At 37.7% G+C, this 18,839-nt stretch overlaps 1 protein-coding gene across 2 annotated transcripts in view; it reads right to left on the bottom strand.

Moving 5' to 3' along the window:
- NKAIN3 (sodium/potassium transporting ATPase interacting 3) overlaps positions 1 to 18,839 on the bottom strand; it is a 338,160-nt gene that overhangs the window by 80,163 nt on the left and 239,158 nt on the right. For both annotated transcript variants that reach the window (XM_030445568.1, XM_030445567.1), the window contains exon 4: positions 6,505 to 6,702. In XM_030445568.1, the coding sequence (XP_030301428.1) occupies positions 6,505 to 6,702 (198 nt within the window). The remainder of the gene's footprint in view (positions 1 to 6,504; positions 6,703 to 18,839) is intronic.

Below are 18,839 nucleotides of genomic sequence, written 5' to 3'. Positions count from 1 at the left end.
TAAGACAGAAATGTTCCTGGCTATGATGATGATGATGAACAGGTATATCTTTCATAGCCCCTTTGGAATAATGTTGAGTTTCAGTCCTGCAGACAATGCAAAGTTAATTTTCCATGACACTGTACACTTGTTTGTTATAGAAAAGAAAACATTAACTGTTTCCTTAAAAAATAAACAAAAAAACCTGAAAAGATAGCAAGGAAAAATTTAAGAAAAAATGTAATACCTTCAGAACAACTATATTTTATTCATATAATATTCCTGTAGGCCTTAACACTAAATTATCTCCCATGTTTTCTATCACATACTGATGTTGACTCAGATGTGACTCAGGGAAATCAAAAGAGAGCAAGGAACCGGCCTGAACACTGGTATCTCCTCTACAGGGATGTTCCTTGGAGAACAACATACATGATGTGCTTCCTAGTACCATTTTCTGCCCAATTATAAAAATAGCAGGGCCATAACTAAAGGGAAAAAAAGGGCTCTGCTGAGTGCCCTGGAGGAACCACATTATGTAGTGATATCATTAAACCTTTTGATGCACGTAAATGCATGTGAACCAAACCACAGACAGAAGGAAGGGGCAAAAGCTCCTGGGCAATTTCTTTCCACAGCAACTCCTGGAGCTTCTCAAATGGCACAAAGAAGGCAATTCTTAACATCAGGGAGAGAGGAAGAGTCATCCAAATTAATACAAGAATTCAAACTTACAGCTCAGTAGTAAAAGCTGTGTCAATGATCCAACATTGTCACTCTGGTATTGCCACTAATCTCAGTCTATAGCTCAATAGCCAGAATGTGTCCTTTGATTAATTATTTACATGAGATTCATGACCTCCATTTTAATGTCTGTTGTGTTAAATATGGTTGCTAAAGCACTTGTCTACTAAATGTAATTTTTCATTTTCATATTAAATAATCAATATTTGGCAGATTTTTTTTTTTTAAGACACAAAGAGAGGCAATATCTTGGGGACAGTGTGAGGCACTGACCAGTGACAGACATTCAGAAATAATGTAATCAGATCACATGATTTTTCATTTCCTTACGCAAGTGATGCTGTACATTCTGGGGAGACAAATACATTTATAGGGCACCAAAAAACTGTGAGAGATTAATTCCTCAAAAATAAGAGGAAATAACTATCTTGAAGACACAGCAGTTTTATTAATATTAATTGTAATAAAAACATCAACAATGATAATTATAATAATAAGAAGAATAATAAGTCAAAATATTTAAGTCATCCTATCTGGTCAGTTAAAGCTGGGGAATCTGCAAATGTGAGGATGAGAAGTCTAAGAACATGAACAATCTGATTTTTAAAAGTGTTTAGCATCAATTTATACTCATATTATGACACTTTTGGATAGGTAAGTACTATTTTTATAGAAAATAAGTTAATCACTAGAAATATAAATAATTTTTTTTTTTTTTTTAGCTTAACATACCTCATGAAGTTTGTCAAGGGGAAGCACAAAGTCCTGCACCCTGGGAAGAGCAACCCCATGCACTGAAATACATTGGGAGCCATTGGAAGCCAGATGGAAAACAGCTTGGGAGAAAGACACCTGGGGGTCTCATCAGGTTGAACACCAGTCAGCAATGCACCTTTATTGCAAAGAATGCAAATTATATCCTGGGCTGCATTAGCAAAGCATTGCCAGACAGGTTGAGGGAGATTACCCTGCTCAGCACTGGTGAGGACTCATCTGGAGTACTGGGCCCAGTTCTGAGCTCTGCAGTACAAGAGAGACATACTGGAGAGTGTTCAACAAAGGGCCACAAGGATGATGAAGGGACTGGAGGAAAGGCTGAAAGGACTGGGGCTCTTCAGCCTGGAGAAGAGGAGGCTCAGGAAGGAATCTTGTTAATGTATACAAACACCTGAAAGGAAGGGGCAAAAAGGGCAGAGCCAGACTCTTTACAGAGGCAATAAGCACTAACTGAAACACAGGTGGTTCACTCTGAGTATCAGGAAAATCTTCTCTACTGTGAGGGTTGCCTCACAGTAGAGCACTGGCACAGGTTGCCCAGGGATGTTGTGGAGTCTCCATCCCCAGACACCTCCAACCTTAACCATTCTGTGTGATTCTGTGGTACTGAGCTGCCACAGAAATTTATTCCCTACCTTTCTTGACAGGGTAGCAAAAGGTATGTTTCCACATGACATCTACTTTCCCTGGAAGAGACTTGAAAATTTAAACTGTTCTTCTGTATCATTCTAGTTAAATGGACAATCCAATTATTTCCTGCCAGCTCCTTCCTCGGTCCACTGTAAGGAACAAATTTTGGCTGGACACTTGCCCACTGTGGCTGTATCAATAGAAGGCAACTCCCACATGCCTGAGAACATTCTTGGCTCTGGTACACCACTATCCATGCTGCTACAGAACCATGAGGTTGACCTGTTCCAGTTACCACTCTCCCCTAGGAAACCCCAGGCATAGTTTTGTTTGGAACACTCCAGAGATTTTTCTCAGTAGGTGTCTTGAACACATGAGCATGTCTGGGAGGCTGAGAGCATCAGCAGAGGTGTGAGCTGCTTTGTAAGAGCTGGCCTCTCTCCAGCTTGCAGGAAAATTGTTCAGACTCACAGTGACTTCAGTACTCAGCTCCAAGTTTGGTTGCCAGGAGTGTTTTTCCTTATCCTTGCAATCTTACAACTGCATCATATTCTCTGGAAAGTAATATATTTTTTTCTGCTTATGTTGGTAGTAATACTGAGAAGCTACTCCTCATTGATTGGTGCCTGACTTTACCCTAGGGGAGTGTGTTCAATTATTTTAACTCCACTACAGAAAAGATTCACTACTCTTAATCTCTCTATATCACATCTTTGCCTGGCTTTACACTTTAGTGAAAACTGGGTGACTATGTGGTTATCTTCAAAATAACCTCTACCTCTACCAAAAGGAATTAATCTTTTTTTTCAATGCTGATGAAGTTATACAAATTCCAGATCTACCTCACTGAAGCCCAGCTTTGGGGGGTGTCTGCTTCACAGTGTAGCTGTGGAGAACTTAGTATGATATTAGGCACAGGTTCAAACTGAAAACTCTCTGAACTTGGAGAACTTTTTAAATCTCAGGCTATTAAAAACAGTGCATTCCTAGCACGTAACATTCTACATATTCATTATTTTGAAATAATGAAAAAGACTACATGAAGGCCTTTCTGAAAGCTGCTAAGTCACTATTTTGACTGTAATATCCATTTATTCTTCAAAAATTCAAGTTTCAGTAAAGATGATCTGCCTTGCATTTCAAAATCAGACGTTGCACAAAAGGTGCACAATATGTACTTTACCCTACACAACAAATAGATTGTTAGAACACAGAACAAATGTAGATTTTCAATACACAATTTAAAAATATTTCTTCTTTACTAAGAATTGCACCCCACTCTCTAATATTTCTCTTGATTTTCCCCTAACTTAAAGAAATGCTTAACACCTTCGACTCCCAAACACCTCAACAGCCACCCAGAATCAGGATGAGATACCAACTTATTGTTTCACCGCTAAAAGATATTTTTTTTTTAGAAACAAGAAGAACCTTACTGTTTTAGAATGAAATAAATGTTTATCAAACCTATTCCCTGAAGCAGGGGCTAAATGGACTCACAGGTACAGCATTCTGTGCATGTAAATTTTATCATACCAGTTTGAGAAAAGAGATTTTAATAAAACCCACTTTTCAAAACTGAAGAACTACTGCTAGCTGGTTATATATCCTGTCAGGTATCCAGTATTTACCCCTGGAGGACTTTCTTCTTATAGAGGCTTTAACTCCCTACTAAATGGAAGCACTCATCTTCCCAGTCCTTTTTACAAGGGTTAGCATGATAAAAGGATTTGTTATGCCAATGAAGTTTTTGTTACACTGTAAAATGGTTTGTTAAGCTACTACAGCTACATTAAAATGTTATGAAAATTAAGTAGGTCATAAGGTCAAAAAAGATATAGACTTTTAGGAGTAGCTACTAGGAAAATAAAGAAGCAAAGGATCTGCTATACAACTCTTCAGTACTGTAAAAGACGACCTGACAATTGAAATTGGTACCCCAATCAGGAAAGCAGTTAGGTATCTGAAATGAACAGGAGCTTCCTCATGTCAATATTACACAAAAAAGGAAGGGAAGTATAATAATCTAGGTGGTGACTTCTGTCCGGTGTGACAGCCACTGAAAAAAGCCTAAACTACCATTCAGAATGGAAATGGAATCACAGACTTGTGCTATGCTAATGATAATGCATCACAGATAGGGTAGCAAGATAATAAGACTGGAAAAAAACTACTTTGCAAATGGGATATTAATTTCAACACTGTGAATATCTGTCAAAAGAATTATCTGAGACTGGCAACTATTTACAGTCAAGTTTTACAAGTTCCTTGCACAATTTGAAATTGCAATGAATTGTATACACAATTTATTTAGGATTGTTCCAGGAAACCAGTCTCTCTACAATGGGAGGGTCTGTTACATTTTATGTTTAAAAATGTTACACTATTTTTAAACTTTTCCATTTTCATATTTCTTTTAGTTTCTATAAATTAAAGGGTTTTACTCAATTTTTCTGATATTAATATTTGTGTTCCTCTCATTTGGTAAATTTTGACCAGAGCTGTACTGCACTGATAAGAAAAAAAGTTCCTGATTTCAATGACCACCTGTATTTCTACTGAACTCTAAGTTTCTAATTACAAAAAAATCTAGAAAACTTCTAACACAATACACTTTTTTTTTCTTGTAGAAGTGAGGAAGTATTAGAAATATTTAAGGTTTTCTCCTTTTAAAGCAACCTCTCCTCAGTATCTCTTGTACAGGCTCTCTGAAGCTGAGTGACAGACGCCACGTCCCAAGGGGAATGACCTACAAATGAAGAGCTTGTGGGGGAAGCAATCTGTTTTGATTATCAGGTAAAGAAAGTTCACAAGGGTAAGGAAAGATCATTCAGGTAAGTTTTGCAGATTCCCATGCAAATTTCAGTGCAGATTTCAGGATTTTTCTGTGCAAAATCCTTCTGCAAGGCCTACTTTCAATGGAAACATTGCACTGTGTGTTGAGATACACAGGGCTGGGCCTCAAGAAAAGGGATTTTGCCTTCACTGGAAAAGACCACGACTCAAAGCCTTTGCCGCCTAACCAAACAATAGTCAGGAGAAGGCTTGTGTAGAAGTTTCTAGAAATTGTGTAGATTCCACTGGTGCCTGAGAAGCTGACAGGCCAGGAGTAGACACATGGCTTGTGTAGGTGCATGTGATGTCACTGATGCACTTAACCAAATGCACTAATTCAGACCTGGATTGACAAATGGAAATTTATTAATTTATGTTACAAGATAAACATTTCTTAATTTTTGTTTATAACTAGCCTCAAGGAAAAAGCACTCGGCATCTTACAAATGGCATTAAGTAATGCAGAGAAATTATCTTGAGAGAAATGCCCCTCTCTTGAAAAAAAAAAAAATTGAAAATAATTTACAACTAATGAGTGAAGTTTAGCCTATAGATCCCTTTTATTTTGCTAGTAATGGTATTTATTGGTCAGGCAGTAAAACAGATTCAATTAAAAAGTAGACTAACCATTTGTGGTTGCCCAGGCCAGGTAGCTCACACGACTTGTAGGTGTGGGTTGTTGACTGCATCTCTTCTACTGCCTGACAAGTATTGATGGCCATGGTTAGCACCACCAACCATGAGCATTTATGTTCTCAGAACAGGTTGGGATATCTGAGACCACAGTGAGAAAGAGGTACCACTACTAGTGATCATGTGGAGCTCATACCAAACAACCTTTTAATCACAAGCAGAAACAGCCATCAGGCTGAGGAGGGACTGGGATGTTGTTCCCAAAACAAGTCACCCAGCCCGAGTGTTTTCCTAGAGTGCAGATTTTCTATAACAACTTCTTGTACTTACAGGTTTTGACTGATGTTGTGGCTACAAAACACATTTTACAAAAGCAGAGTATTCCAATAGCATGGGTCCCGGGAAAGAACAAATAACTTGGTCAAATATAAATGAATATTTAATTCCTAATATTTTCCTCACCTTTATCAAGTGTTACATCCATATCTCACTTTGAGAAGAAACTTAACCAAGTATCAAGTAAATTATATTTACGTGCAGGGCTGAATAAATACTGTCATTGATTGTGAACTTTGAAAAGGTTTAGGTTAGTCAGTTTTGGACTAGTATGTTCTCCTTTGCTGTACCTGTTGTAATGAATGACAGCCAAGAACTGGAATTAATTTTCACCTGCCTCAGAAAAGGCCAGAATGGGACTGTACAGAGCTTTAGGGATATAGGGAAAGAGAAGAGCAGTGCACATTTCAACACAAATATAATTCTCTAATTCAAAATACAATTTAAAACCTCTGCTGCTACCCTCCAACAACTACACCTCCTTTTTTCAGGACAGAGGCACCAAATAGCATCAGGCTGCCCGCCAAAGGGCTGCCAGGATCTGAGGAGAAAAAGAGACAGGGAACTTACGGAGAGGAGTATTTGGATAGCACTGTGAATGACCTCCAGGTACTGGAAATCAATTATGCAGCCTGTTACGGAGACGTAGGAGTAATCATCTAGGGTGCCAGGGGCAGAAGGTCGGACCACCCTTCGGATGCAGCCGGGCCCGTGTTCCCGCCACCAGGAACGGTGCATTGAGATGTTAAAGGTCATGAGATCAGTTTCCTAGGAGACAGGGAGGGAAAAAAAACCCATGAAAACCTCTAACTTTGGATCATTTAAGAGAAAACAAGGGCAATGAAAGATGCCTTCATTTATTTTAAAGAAAATAAGTTAAATAACTTGTTTTTTCCCTCATATGTAAATAGGACATTAAAGTTGAGGGGGAAGAAATTGCAAATATTTTATTTATTTTGTAGGTGTGCATAGGATTTTTCTGTCTGGCAGAAGAACCCTCACACCAGGTACTGTGTGAACCTCAGTCCATAATCTATGTCTCCATGGTTTTACAGCCTGAAAAGCAATTTCGTTGTTACTTGATCAGAATGTCATTTAAGATTTAATTTTTTCACAGTAACCAGAAAGAGTTTTACCCTGTGGTACTGGACACAATCTAAACCAAAATTCCACCATAATTATTTTAAGTAATAAATATAAATTTTAAGTAGGATTGCAGTAGGGCAGACTCAGCTGCCAAGGATTCAAGTGAAAGTCTTCAGCTAAGCACCCTGCTCTCTTTTCTCCCCTCTGCCCACCATCCAGATTACCATGATCTTAGCTAAGAAACCTGCTTCTAGAAACTGATGTGAGTTTAAAATGCACTCAAAAACGTTTCTTCACGTAACAGATTCTTCACTGTGAGGGTGGTGAGGCACTGACCAGCGATGTTGAGGATGCCCCATCCCTGGAAGTGTTCAGGGCCAGGCTGGATGGAGCTTTGAGCAGCCTAGTCTAGCAGAAGGTGCCCCTGCCAATGGCAGGGTGTTCGGAACTAAGTGATCCTTAAAGTGCCTTCCAACCCAAACCATTCTATAATCATATGAAATTATATTCAGCTTCAAACACATCTTTTAAACATCTTGTTCCACACTATTTAAATGTCAAAAACCAGCCTCTTGACTGGAGATAAATGTGAGATTAGTTGATTAGTTATATTGATTCTTTTTAATAATTTACATTTAGTTTCCTGTTTCCTCACCTCAGATCCAAGTTAGCTGTAAAAAAACATGTGCAGAATTGTCAGCTTGTATGCCCACCAAATAGCTTCATTTCCATAGATGCCAGTTTGTCAGCACTGCCATGACACTGATTCTCCCTTTGCATCCCACTTTGACAATCCATCCTGTCATTTTGTTTACTTTCACCCTTGCTAAAGTGACATTTGGTGCAGATTCCAGTTTTAGAAGGAATATTCTTGATATTTTGATCTGTTAATTATCTTAATTCTGACCACACTCGAAAAATACTGGGTGAATTACATCCTTTCAGTCTCTGGTACTGCTAGTTAGTAATAAGAAATCTCTCTTAGTGATTTGCTGCTGTACTTTCCATAACTTCTTTACCCTAAAAACGCAGACTTGCTGGAGGATTATTTAGAGTTGATGAGGCATTTGTCTTCTGACTTTGCATAACAGTTCTTGATACTGGCTTAGAAAATTTTCAGCTGTGATATGGAAGCAACTTGTGAAATCAGTAGCTGACAGACAATTCAGCTTAATGAAAATATAATTATAAATATACAGTGATAGGAAACAGCTGAGACTTTTTCCATACAACAATGCCAGAGATTGCACAGTGCTATCAAGTTTTTTTAACAACTGTCAACTGTAAGAAATGCCATTTGTCAAGCAGCACACACATCCTCACTCTTACCTATTTCAGGAACTCTTTGATGAGCAGGAATACAGACTTGGAATGTGGGTGTGTATCATAGTGTGTATCAAATACTGCTAGATAACCTTTTGTTATCACAGCTGTGGGAATAAAGTGTGATATCCTTGGTGCTGGTGTCACAGCTTTCTTTTAGTAAATTGGCACAGAAAAGCAGCTCAGTAAATGTTGCCAAAACGTTTTAAATGCAAGAATTTGGCATGTGGTCAGTACACACACCTCTTTTAAGTAAAACCTCTAATTTCTGGAATACTGGTATGTTTGCTTATATGGGTCATTAAAAATAATTCCTTGGCTTAATGGTCTTATTTAGAGATTCTTAACTAGATGTCATGTCTGTATTTCAAGGCTGCTTGTGATGCAGTAAGAGAAGCAAGCAGCAACAGGATAGTTAAAATTCTTTGATTAAAAACAGAAGAGATGTCACCAGAGCTCTTGCTTTTTTTCTTCTTTTTAAAAAAATATTATTCAGAAAAGATGGATAAAGTCTGGGAGAAGAACTTTTCATAATTATTTTTCACTTAATTATTTTTAGTATGTCTTGAGCCCTCAGAGCAGGTAAAAGCGGATAATGATGGCCTAGCAAAGATCAGTTTTAGAAATGCAAACAAAACCACTTGGCGCATCAGCTTGACCTCTAAAATATCACTTCACAAAATGGCAGCTGTAAGCTGTTTGAGCTGATAAATGTTAAGCTGCCAATCAATAAAAGAAAGCCTGGCAAAAATCAATTTTTTTTCTTTTTTTTTTCTGTGGCTGAGTCAGACTCCTCTCTAACTTCTTGGAGATTCTTTATCCATAAAGTGAGTTGAATGTGCCAGACCTTAAAAAATTAACCTGCATCTTTATAATAATTTACAATAGTTTAGAAAATTAAAAAACTCTTTGCCTGAATATACAGCTTTTAAATACCTTTAAAGAGTATTTTTTAACTCAGTGCTTGGAAACCCTGTGCATGGTGCAAAAGAAACTACACAAGTGGCTTATTCTCAGTTGTACGTTTAATGAAAGCTAGGAACTCTTTCAGAAAGCACAGTCAGATATTTAGAAGTTTTTTAATAGATGATGTACTGTTTACCACTGTCTCAGGCAATCATGAAGCAGGTATATATAAAATGCTTAATCTTCAGCAGGTGATACAATGTAAACTGCTTATTTTTTATAGAAGAATGCTGCTGCCTCATAGGAAGAGATTCAGTTTCAGCTTAATGTAGTCTCTCTGGAATTCATTTAACAATTGGAATTTTATTCCTGGATGAAAAGTTGCTGCCTTCTGAGCTTCAGACTCATATATTTGTATATTTAAATTTACATAAACATATCTTTATCTTAATTCCATACATCAGCAGTTATCAGCAGCTGATAATATCTCAGATAGACGTCATAATTGGAGAGCAAGTAGAACACAGACAATAGGACTTCCAGGAAAATCATGTGGGACTTATGGAAGTGATGCAGAGAAGGGAAATACTGTGTCCTACTCCCCATTTTTTCAGTCATCACTGAAGCAATACTCTAGTTTGTTGTAAGAAGTTTGCTTCTGAACATTGGATCAGCCCAATAATCACACTTCTACTGAAGTAGAATCCCACTTGACTGTGTATGGCTTTTAAGCTATTAAACTATGTATAGGATTTGTGTTGGCTCTCAGCCCATGGATTAATTTTGATTCTTATTGGAAATCATTCCTATGGCAGGTACTTTCTTTTAGGTGAGATGTAATCCCTTTAAGTCCTAATAATACTGTTTTCTAAGTGCTTGGAGATAATGTTTAATTTCATTATATCTATTTAAATTCTACATTTGGTTTCAAATGGACATTACCTATTGAGAAGGGCTTCTAGCAGCTTGATCTAATGAAAGACGTCCCTGCCAGCAGCAGGAAGATTTGACTAGGTGATCTTTGAAGGTTCCTTCTCACCCAAACTATTCTATGATTTTATGATTCTATTTTTAGGTGGTGAATCTGGATAAATTTTAACAGATAATAGAACAACATAGTTTAAAACTAAAGAGGAAAAATAAAGATTATGTTCCTTGCATTCATTTGTGTGTACTTTGTGCACAGTGCCTATAGCAACACAAAACATTAATGAGAAATTAATACTAAGTAAAATCAACAGACTTAAAGAAGACAATAAAACTCCAGCAAAAAAGCCAACACACCAAAATAACTTGTGTGACAAACAGATATGATGCTGTGACATAATGATTATGCATTGCAGAAATAATTTTTTCACTGTGTGTTTCTGCTTTATGACATGCTATTTCCTATTTCTTTCGTTCCTTGTTAGTAACCAAAAAATACACTCTTAGAAAAACTGGAAGACAGGCATGGATGGGATAAAGCAGAAGCACCTTTTCCTCCATAAGAAAGCAGTCAACACTTGAAATTTCACAGAATGTGCAAGAGCACAAAGGCCTGGCAAAGCATAACTTTAAAGATCTTGACTTTATTGTGGCTTGTGCTGTACCTAGCAATATCTAACTCTTCATACTGTAGCATTACAGTATGTATATATTATAAATGAACATTAATTAGGTTGAGGCAATAAACATTTCCATTCCATTTTCTAAGGGTGACAAGGATGCTCTAGTTCTGACATGCTATCCACTTTCTATTTTTACCAGTGAGGAAAAAAGATTTTCCATCAAACACCTGGTCAATAGGTAATAAAACTTACTACACATAATGCTAGAAAAAAACAGAACATTTCCTGGTAATTCACTACACACAATGAAGCTTGTAGTTAAGGTACAGATATGTTGGACAAAGCACATGCACATTCCCTAGTATTTAATTCCAAGGAGATATAAATTCTCCTTATGAGATAAGGAGAGAATATCTATCTATTCTCCTGAGATAAAAAATATGTGTTCCACTGTTAATGAAACTTGCTCTAACCGCAGGAGCACTTTGAAGCATGAGTATCAACTATTAGCCAAAGACTCACTAGCTGATTACCTTGGTTGGCCACCCACTCATTTTCTGAAACCACAGGTTCTGATCCTGGCTTGCTCTGCATGTGGCCAGTTACACTCCATCTCTCCTCAGTACTGCTGAACATATTGGTTTAAAGGTCTGGGCTGACAATATTGAATAAGTCCATCAGCAAATAGGGAAGGATATCACTGGCTCCCATGCTGTCTTGATTGGGATAATAATTTTTAAATATTGAGCATTGACTCTTTTTTTTTTTCCTGTTTATTTTTTATTTAAACTGTTGCTTCAGTGTTACAAAGATGGCTTTTACTTGCTCCATGAGCTAGAGACTGAAAGTAGTCTGTAGCTGATAGTGTTTCAGGTTTTGAAGACTTTGGCCTCGATGTGCTAGTGCTTTAACCTTGAGGTAAAAGCATTTGTGACTTTGGGTAAAAGGAAGGTAGATAGTAGACATTAAAAGACTTGGCAAAAGAATAGAGTAGCACATGTTTTGCTTTTTAGGAAGATTGCATTAAGTTAGTGGAGGCTCTGCTTCAAGTAAACAAAGTAGGGGAGACACCATAGCCTATTAGCTTGCAATGAGTATGTATGATCAGCTCATAATAACCAATTAAAAGGTAACACAAACTATGCCTGTACTCGTGGATAAGATAATAACAAGTATAAAAGTTGAGATGTTTCATAGAATAAAGTCTCTTGCTTGTTATCATATTGGTGGCTTGTGTCAGTCCTTTTTGTGCACCATCAGTAGTCCATTCAGTAATTGTGACACTCCTGCTAAAACAATGTAATAAAGAATCACACTGCTTCCCAGCAAGTTTTCCTGGTTGAGGTGGCTGGTGAAAGTATAATACAGACAATATCTTGTCCTTATCATCAGAACTCTAGTGAAGAGGTTACATGAAGAGTATACTTAAATTGAAGCACATCGGCTGATCTTCTTGGGACTATTCAGCTGGCTGACCTGGCTCCTGGCTGGTGGACTAGAACCAGGGAATTCATCTCTTTTTGTTAGCAAGCTCAATGAACACTCGACCAGCAGGACCATGTGATACACCTATATTAATTACCACTACAAAAAGAAAAGTCACAGTGTCAAGATCTTCAGACATAGACCATGACATGACCTCAGTATCAGGGGCTGAGACCAGTTACAAGGGGTAAAGAAGCAAAGTAATTTTTAGATGATGATGTTAGAGGTTCATGGTTACCACTTACTGCTATTAAGAGGTTTAGAGATTGACCATATGCTGTAGCCATGACATCAGACCACGAGTACAGGAAAGGATTTCTATATCAAGCATAACTACTGTTATAAAGTTACACTGGTTTAATCTATTTTTACCAAGCAATCCACACTAAGATCCTTCTTACCCAGTTGGCTACAGGCCAACCCCTGCACTCCTCTTAAAATTAAGATTTATGAGAAGTGGAAATTTATTTTAAAACAACATGATGATCTACCTCAACCATAGACATTTTTCATCTGCATTGTTTAATTTGCCACAAGTTCATGGATCTGTTACTTCCTTGCAAATCAGACAATTAGATTAAAATTAAAATTAAAATTAAAATTAGATTTACCAAAATTACTAGTGAAGTGGTATTTCTTTAGAGATCTAGAAGACAAGAATTCAACAAGAGAAGCATATTGCATTCTACTTCCTTCAGTGTTAGTCATAATAACAAGCTATAAAAACCAGCAAGGGGATGTTTTCTGAAACTTCTTAGCCCTAAAGATGAGCTCTGATCTTTGGCAATATTCAGATCCATGCTCTAATCCCAGTTCCATGGCTAATGCTTTTTCTGGCAGTCTTTCTGTCTGAGAAACAGCCCAGAGAAGTAACAAGGTATGGCAGAATTAAGCTCCAAGCCCAAAAGAAAAACTTTGATGAGGCAGGGCTGGATAAATATGGGCCTTATTCATCCCATGTCATACGAAGTTCAACATGAATACAGAAATTCATCAGAACACAAAGAAGTCATGACTGTCCAGAAAAGCTCTTCTGCTCCAGTGTAGTCCTTAACATGTGATTGTGCTGAGCAGTTGGTCTGAAAATTTCTCTCACTTGCTCCCTCTGATGACCCAGGGGTATCAGCACAGCTTTGGAGTGATGGCAAACTGCAAGCACTCTTTCAAGTTTTGAAGACTGGGAATAGGATAAAGGTTTGTGCAAAGTCAATGGTTTCTGCAGATTGGTGTGTCCCTCACTCAAGTTGTATCAAGGCATGAAATGAAGAATCAAGACAAGACCAAAATGCAGCTGTGATAGTGATAGCACTTGCAGGCCATATCTAGCCACCAGCTATAGGAAAGCTGTAGGAAAGCTTCTCAGTGCAGAAAGACAAGAAAGGCAAAAGAAGGCTTGAAAAGGTCAGTGCATACAGAAATAATTTGTAAAGGTTCCAACTGTAGGTCATAAAAAAAATCTGTCCAAAACATTCATAAAACTCTGAACATTATAAAAGTTTACAAGGTAAATCAATTGTGAGTCAGAGCAAGTACATTTTAACCTAAAACTTCTTTTTTCTTTCTTTCTGTTTTTAAACAAAATTTCTGAGATACCTAGGGAGTTGTAGCTGCATAGATTTGAAATATCACAAAATTGAAATTTGTCACCAACATATCTTCCCTCAAAGATAAACTGCCTCCAACATCTGTAGGAAGCTCTTCCCACACTATTTTTAAGCATTTAATTTATTGACACCCAAAGGAGGAAGGAGCAGACTCACATGCCTAGAGAACCTTTTCACTATATACAGGCTCCAAACATTCAGCAAATACATTGGTTAAAGAAGGACCTATTGAGAAGACTCCTGCAATGTTGATGGAAACTGGATTTCTACATGTGAAATGGAGAGGTCTGGCCTGGCTTGATTATTCTAAAACTGTTCATTCCTCTGTATTTATTTGTCTTTTGCAACATAGACACCCTAATATGACAAATCCTGCAAAATGACCTTTTCTTGAGGAGATTGTTCTCAAGTTCCTAGTAAACTGTCTGCAAATAGGAGATGAAGTTTGTGCCAACAGCCCACATAATGTCATATGAGGAAGAGGGACAATAATGTAGATTGCAACCAAAACAGGATTCAACTTTCTTATCCAAATAACTATACTTTGTGCACAGTGGCTTTGAACAAAGCGTGAGGATAAAAGTATTATTAAGAATACAATCTTGCAATAATAGTACAGTTAATAATTTCTTTAATTTCTTTAATTTCTAGTGGGTTCTGTGCTCTGTTTCTCTGTCTCAATATAAGAAAGTCATACCATCCTTTGCTATATATGGAGATAAGTTCTGCAGTGGAGACAAATGCGTGAAAAGGTAGGTCCTAGATTTAAGGGTCTGTATCAGACTCCAGTGACATTAAAAAGCACCCTAAAGGGACCTTTGAAAACTCACTTGAATGCTAAAATTCCTGACAAGAAAAATAACTCCCTCTTTTGAGACTAACCAGAATGTTCCCACCTGCACTCAGGAGCACTTTTAAAGATTAATAGGGCAGTTTAAGCAACTGCTGTTGTGTTCTCTGCTTTGCTTGCCTGAAGCAATGCAGTTGCTCACTTTTGTTGTTTTATGGAAAATCTGGTTGCTTTCAGCATTTTTGCTAAATTCTCTGTTCCCTGGGCCATGAGATTACAATAACAAGTTTGGCTTGTTATAAGGAAGAGATCTGAAGAGTAAAAGTTTCAAAAATTATGAGCCCTACTGCTAGGCACTTCCAATCTGTGCCATTATTTGAATTATTTGCTTCTTTTCCTATAGCTGAGCTCCTGGAATCTAGATGGAAAACATATGCATCATCATTTCAGATCATGGCTATCCCGGGCACCATGTGCCATAGTCACCCATCTCAGATGATAGGGTATAGTAAAGGGTCAGCTGTGATCAAAGGGAATAGCTTAAGCACACACCCTAAAAGCTTGAAAGTCAGAGGTCATAAGGAATTTTATTGATACTTAAATCAAACCTCATGATTTATTGGAACTTCTGTTAGAAGAATTTTAGAGAATGTGCAAAGGGCTACCAGCAAGCTGTGTGCACCCACTGCATCTTTGGACTGAACGCTTACACAGCTTCCTGAATAAAACTGTCTGTCACCAACAGATTGACAAGAAGTAGGCAGCTGCACTGCTGAAGCCCTCCTAAAGGCTCAGAATACAGAGAGAAACACAGAATCACCTCCAAGGTCATCCAGTCCAATCTTTGAGTAACACCACAGTCAACTACTAAACCAAGTCCCTAGGGACCAGGTCCAAATGCCTTTTAAATGTCTCCAGGGATCATAGAATCATAGAATTGGCTGGGTTGGAAGGGACCTCAGAGATCATCAAGTCCAACCCTTGAACCACCGTTATGGTTGCTAGACCATGGCACTGAGTGCCACATCCAGTCTCTTTTTAAATATCTCCAGGGATGGAGAATCCACTACTTCCCTGGGCAGCCCATTCCAATGTCTGATCACCCTCTCGGTAAAGAAATTCTTTCTAATGTCCAACCTAAACTTCCCCTGGCACAACTTAAGACCGTGCCCTCTTGTCTTGCTGAGAGTTGCCTGGGAAAAGAGCCCAACCCCCACCTGGCTACACCCTCCTTTCAGGGAGTTGTAGAGAGTGATGAGGTCTCCTCTGAGCCTCCTCTTCTCCAGGCTGAACAGCCCCAGCTCCCTCAGCCTCTCCTCATAGGGTCTGTGCTCGAGATGGTGACTCCCCCACTGTCCTGGGCAGGACATTCCTATGCCTGACAACCCTCTCAATGAAAAAAATGTTTCTTAAAAAGAGTTTTGAAACAATAAGAAGCAGAAGAATATTGAATCGATAGGGGTCTATTTTCTTATTATTTTAATTTCAGATGCTCCCAGAAGTACATCCTCAGAATGCTTTTGTGTCTGTATTTATTATCTGTGATATCAGGTCAGCATATTTTTGCCCATCCCTCAAGTTTTGTGATGCTATTTGCTAATGACTTTGGCTTTAGCAGAGCAATCCTTTAATCACAGACCTTGTTTGCATTTTGCTGTAGCAATAAAAGTCTCCGAAAGGAATTTGATACACATTCAAAAAAAGCAAAGACAGATTTTTCAGACTAAGTTCAGATAATGAAGCATGAAATCTTCCCTTTCCTAGCAAAGGAAGTGAGATGAAATAGAAACAACTACAGAAAACAGATTCTGTTGTAGCAGAGCTCAGTTAATATGTTTTATTTAATTACTCATTTAAGATTGACTGCAGAGATAAACATATATTTTAGGTTCCTCAAAACATGTTAGGTATTTATGTGTATATATAAATATATGACTACTTTTAATTTTATGTTCACAGCATGCATATATTTATACATTTACACAAAATACATAAAATAAGTATATGTCAGGTTGGATGGAGCTCTGAGTTCCATGTAGTGGGGTAGTGGTAGGTGTCTCTGCCCATAGCAGGGGATTTGGATTTAGATGACCTTTAAGGTTGCTTCCAACCCAAACCATTTTATGGTTCTGTGGTTCCCTATATTTATATTTACCCCCAAAACAACAGAGTTTACAGTGTTTTCCTGAGAACAATTGTCAACTGTTGTCAAAGAAAGCAGCATAATCAACCTCCCTCAGCAATGTTGGCACCATGGTCTTAATGAGATTAATTTGATTTTCAGCCTAATCTACCTCCAAACCTCAATAACTCTCACAGATCTTCACACAAAAGTTTTCATATGTCCTTTCCAGTAATTTTCAAATTTTCAGTAGGCTATTTCAGGGACAAGGACTTCTTTTTCTGACATACACTATAGCAGGTCTACACTCATCATAATCAATCTTCTGAAGTTCTTTTGATGAGGTTAATCAGTAGGATACGATGATGTCCAGCATCTTTTGCATAATTTCATGTTTAGCACACCAGAAGAAATCAGTGAGGTGATAATCTACTCATATTTTTTCATTCTGAATATTTTTCTCACAGAGCTCCTTTAATCAATGTGGTTGAATATGTTCCCCAGAAATGTATTTTTAATTCAGGAAGGAACTGTAAAAGTCTGTGTTAAGAAGCCCAAGCCTAGGTGGATAACTTAATGGCCCTGTTAACAGATGGTGTATAATTCTGGTCACTTCAAGATATTAATAAAGCCACTGAGAAAGCCTAATGGTCCATTCACTCTTTAACATCACAGATATGTCTGTAATCTTTCATCATGCAATTTTTAATATATTCTGCTCTAATAAATAAGCACAAAATGAGACCACTACAAAGATGTAAGAGTACATTGATGTTTGAAATTATAGTCCCATTTCACTGTCAAATTTGAAATAATATCAACAGACATAGGAAAGAACAAGAATCAACTTTTGGATAGGCTGATCGCTGTGAATGAGTAAATTTGAATCTGAGCAAGAATTTTCACTGTCCCTGGAAAAAAAATCAAAACATTGCCAATATGATGTCTTTTTCAGCAAGCTACTGAGTATCTACAAAATCCAATACACCCTGGAAATCATTATTCTTTAAAATAAATAATAGTAATTACTACTGTAAGTAACACTTTCAATCTCTAAATGTTTCTATTTTTAAAACTGGTTTTAAAAGCAGTGATATGTGGATGAATTCAGAAGGCAGCTGAAAGTCTTGAGAAGTCTGCAAAAGTGGAGAGTTGCTTTGAGAAGCAGGCACTCACATTTCTCCCTTTCTGTGAGCATCCCATTGACATGAGGGATTCACATATGTTTTCTGGATTAGGCCCAGCAGGAAAGGAAATAAAGAAGAAATGAGAGGAAAAGGATAAGACAAGCAAGAACATATGAGCAAATTCTTACTAGCCTAATGGCATACACCTTGGCAAACACAGAATTTCTTTTCAGAGTTGTGTTGTGCAATGATCTATAGAGCAAGGTTTCCTTGAATAAACAGGCAGCATATTTTGCTATAAAACTCTAGTTAAGTCTATGAAAATAGTCAACAGGTAACTGTAGTGGATGTTAATGTTACTCTCATATGCTGTTTTAAAAATACGTTTTGAAAGGTGAATATTTCATCCTCTGGGAGAGGAAGAGAAGCATGAAGAGGAGATGTTTACATTCCTCACATGCAGCCAGCTAATGTCTGTCTGCGAAATAGCAAAGATACAGACAAATTCAGTGCTAAGCATGGCTGGGGGGTATGACAGATAAGATAAAGCAGGGATATTTTCAGATCTGGAGATATTAAACAGGATGAGAGAAAGTTTCCTGCCTCTTTTTGCTCCCTGGTCCTTGCGGACTTCTCTATTGCTGTTCTTATACTAATGGCCTCTTCTCAGAGCCAGAAAGTGAATAGCAATTTTCCTTTCCTGTTTGGTATCAAAATAGATTTTGCCAACTTGGTAGATTCTTTTTGTTAAAAAACCCCCAATTATTCATGTAAACACAAGGAAGGCACCAAGTCATTCCTAGGCTGTAATGAGGTATGGCTTTGCACAGCATGCAGAACATTGTGAGGAGGGAGAACCCAGTTTTGCAAGTTCAAAAACAGGATAAACATCTGCAGACATATAAACTTGAA

This window comes from Calypte anna, chromosome 2, assembly GCF_003957555.1.
Source record: "Calypte anna isolate BGI_N300 chromosome 2, bCalAnn1_v1.p, whole genome shotgun sequence".
Lineage (NCBI taxonomy): Eukaryota > Metazoa > Chordata > Aves > Apodiformes > Trochilidae > Calypte > Calypte anna.
Note: the sequence above shows the minus strand (reverse complement) of the source record. Positions and strands in the feature narration are given on the sequence as shown.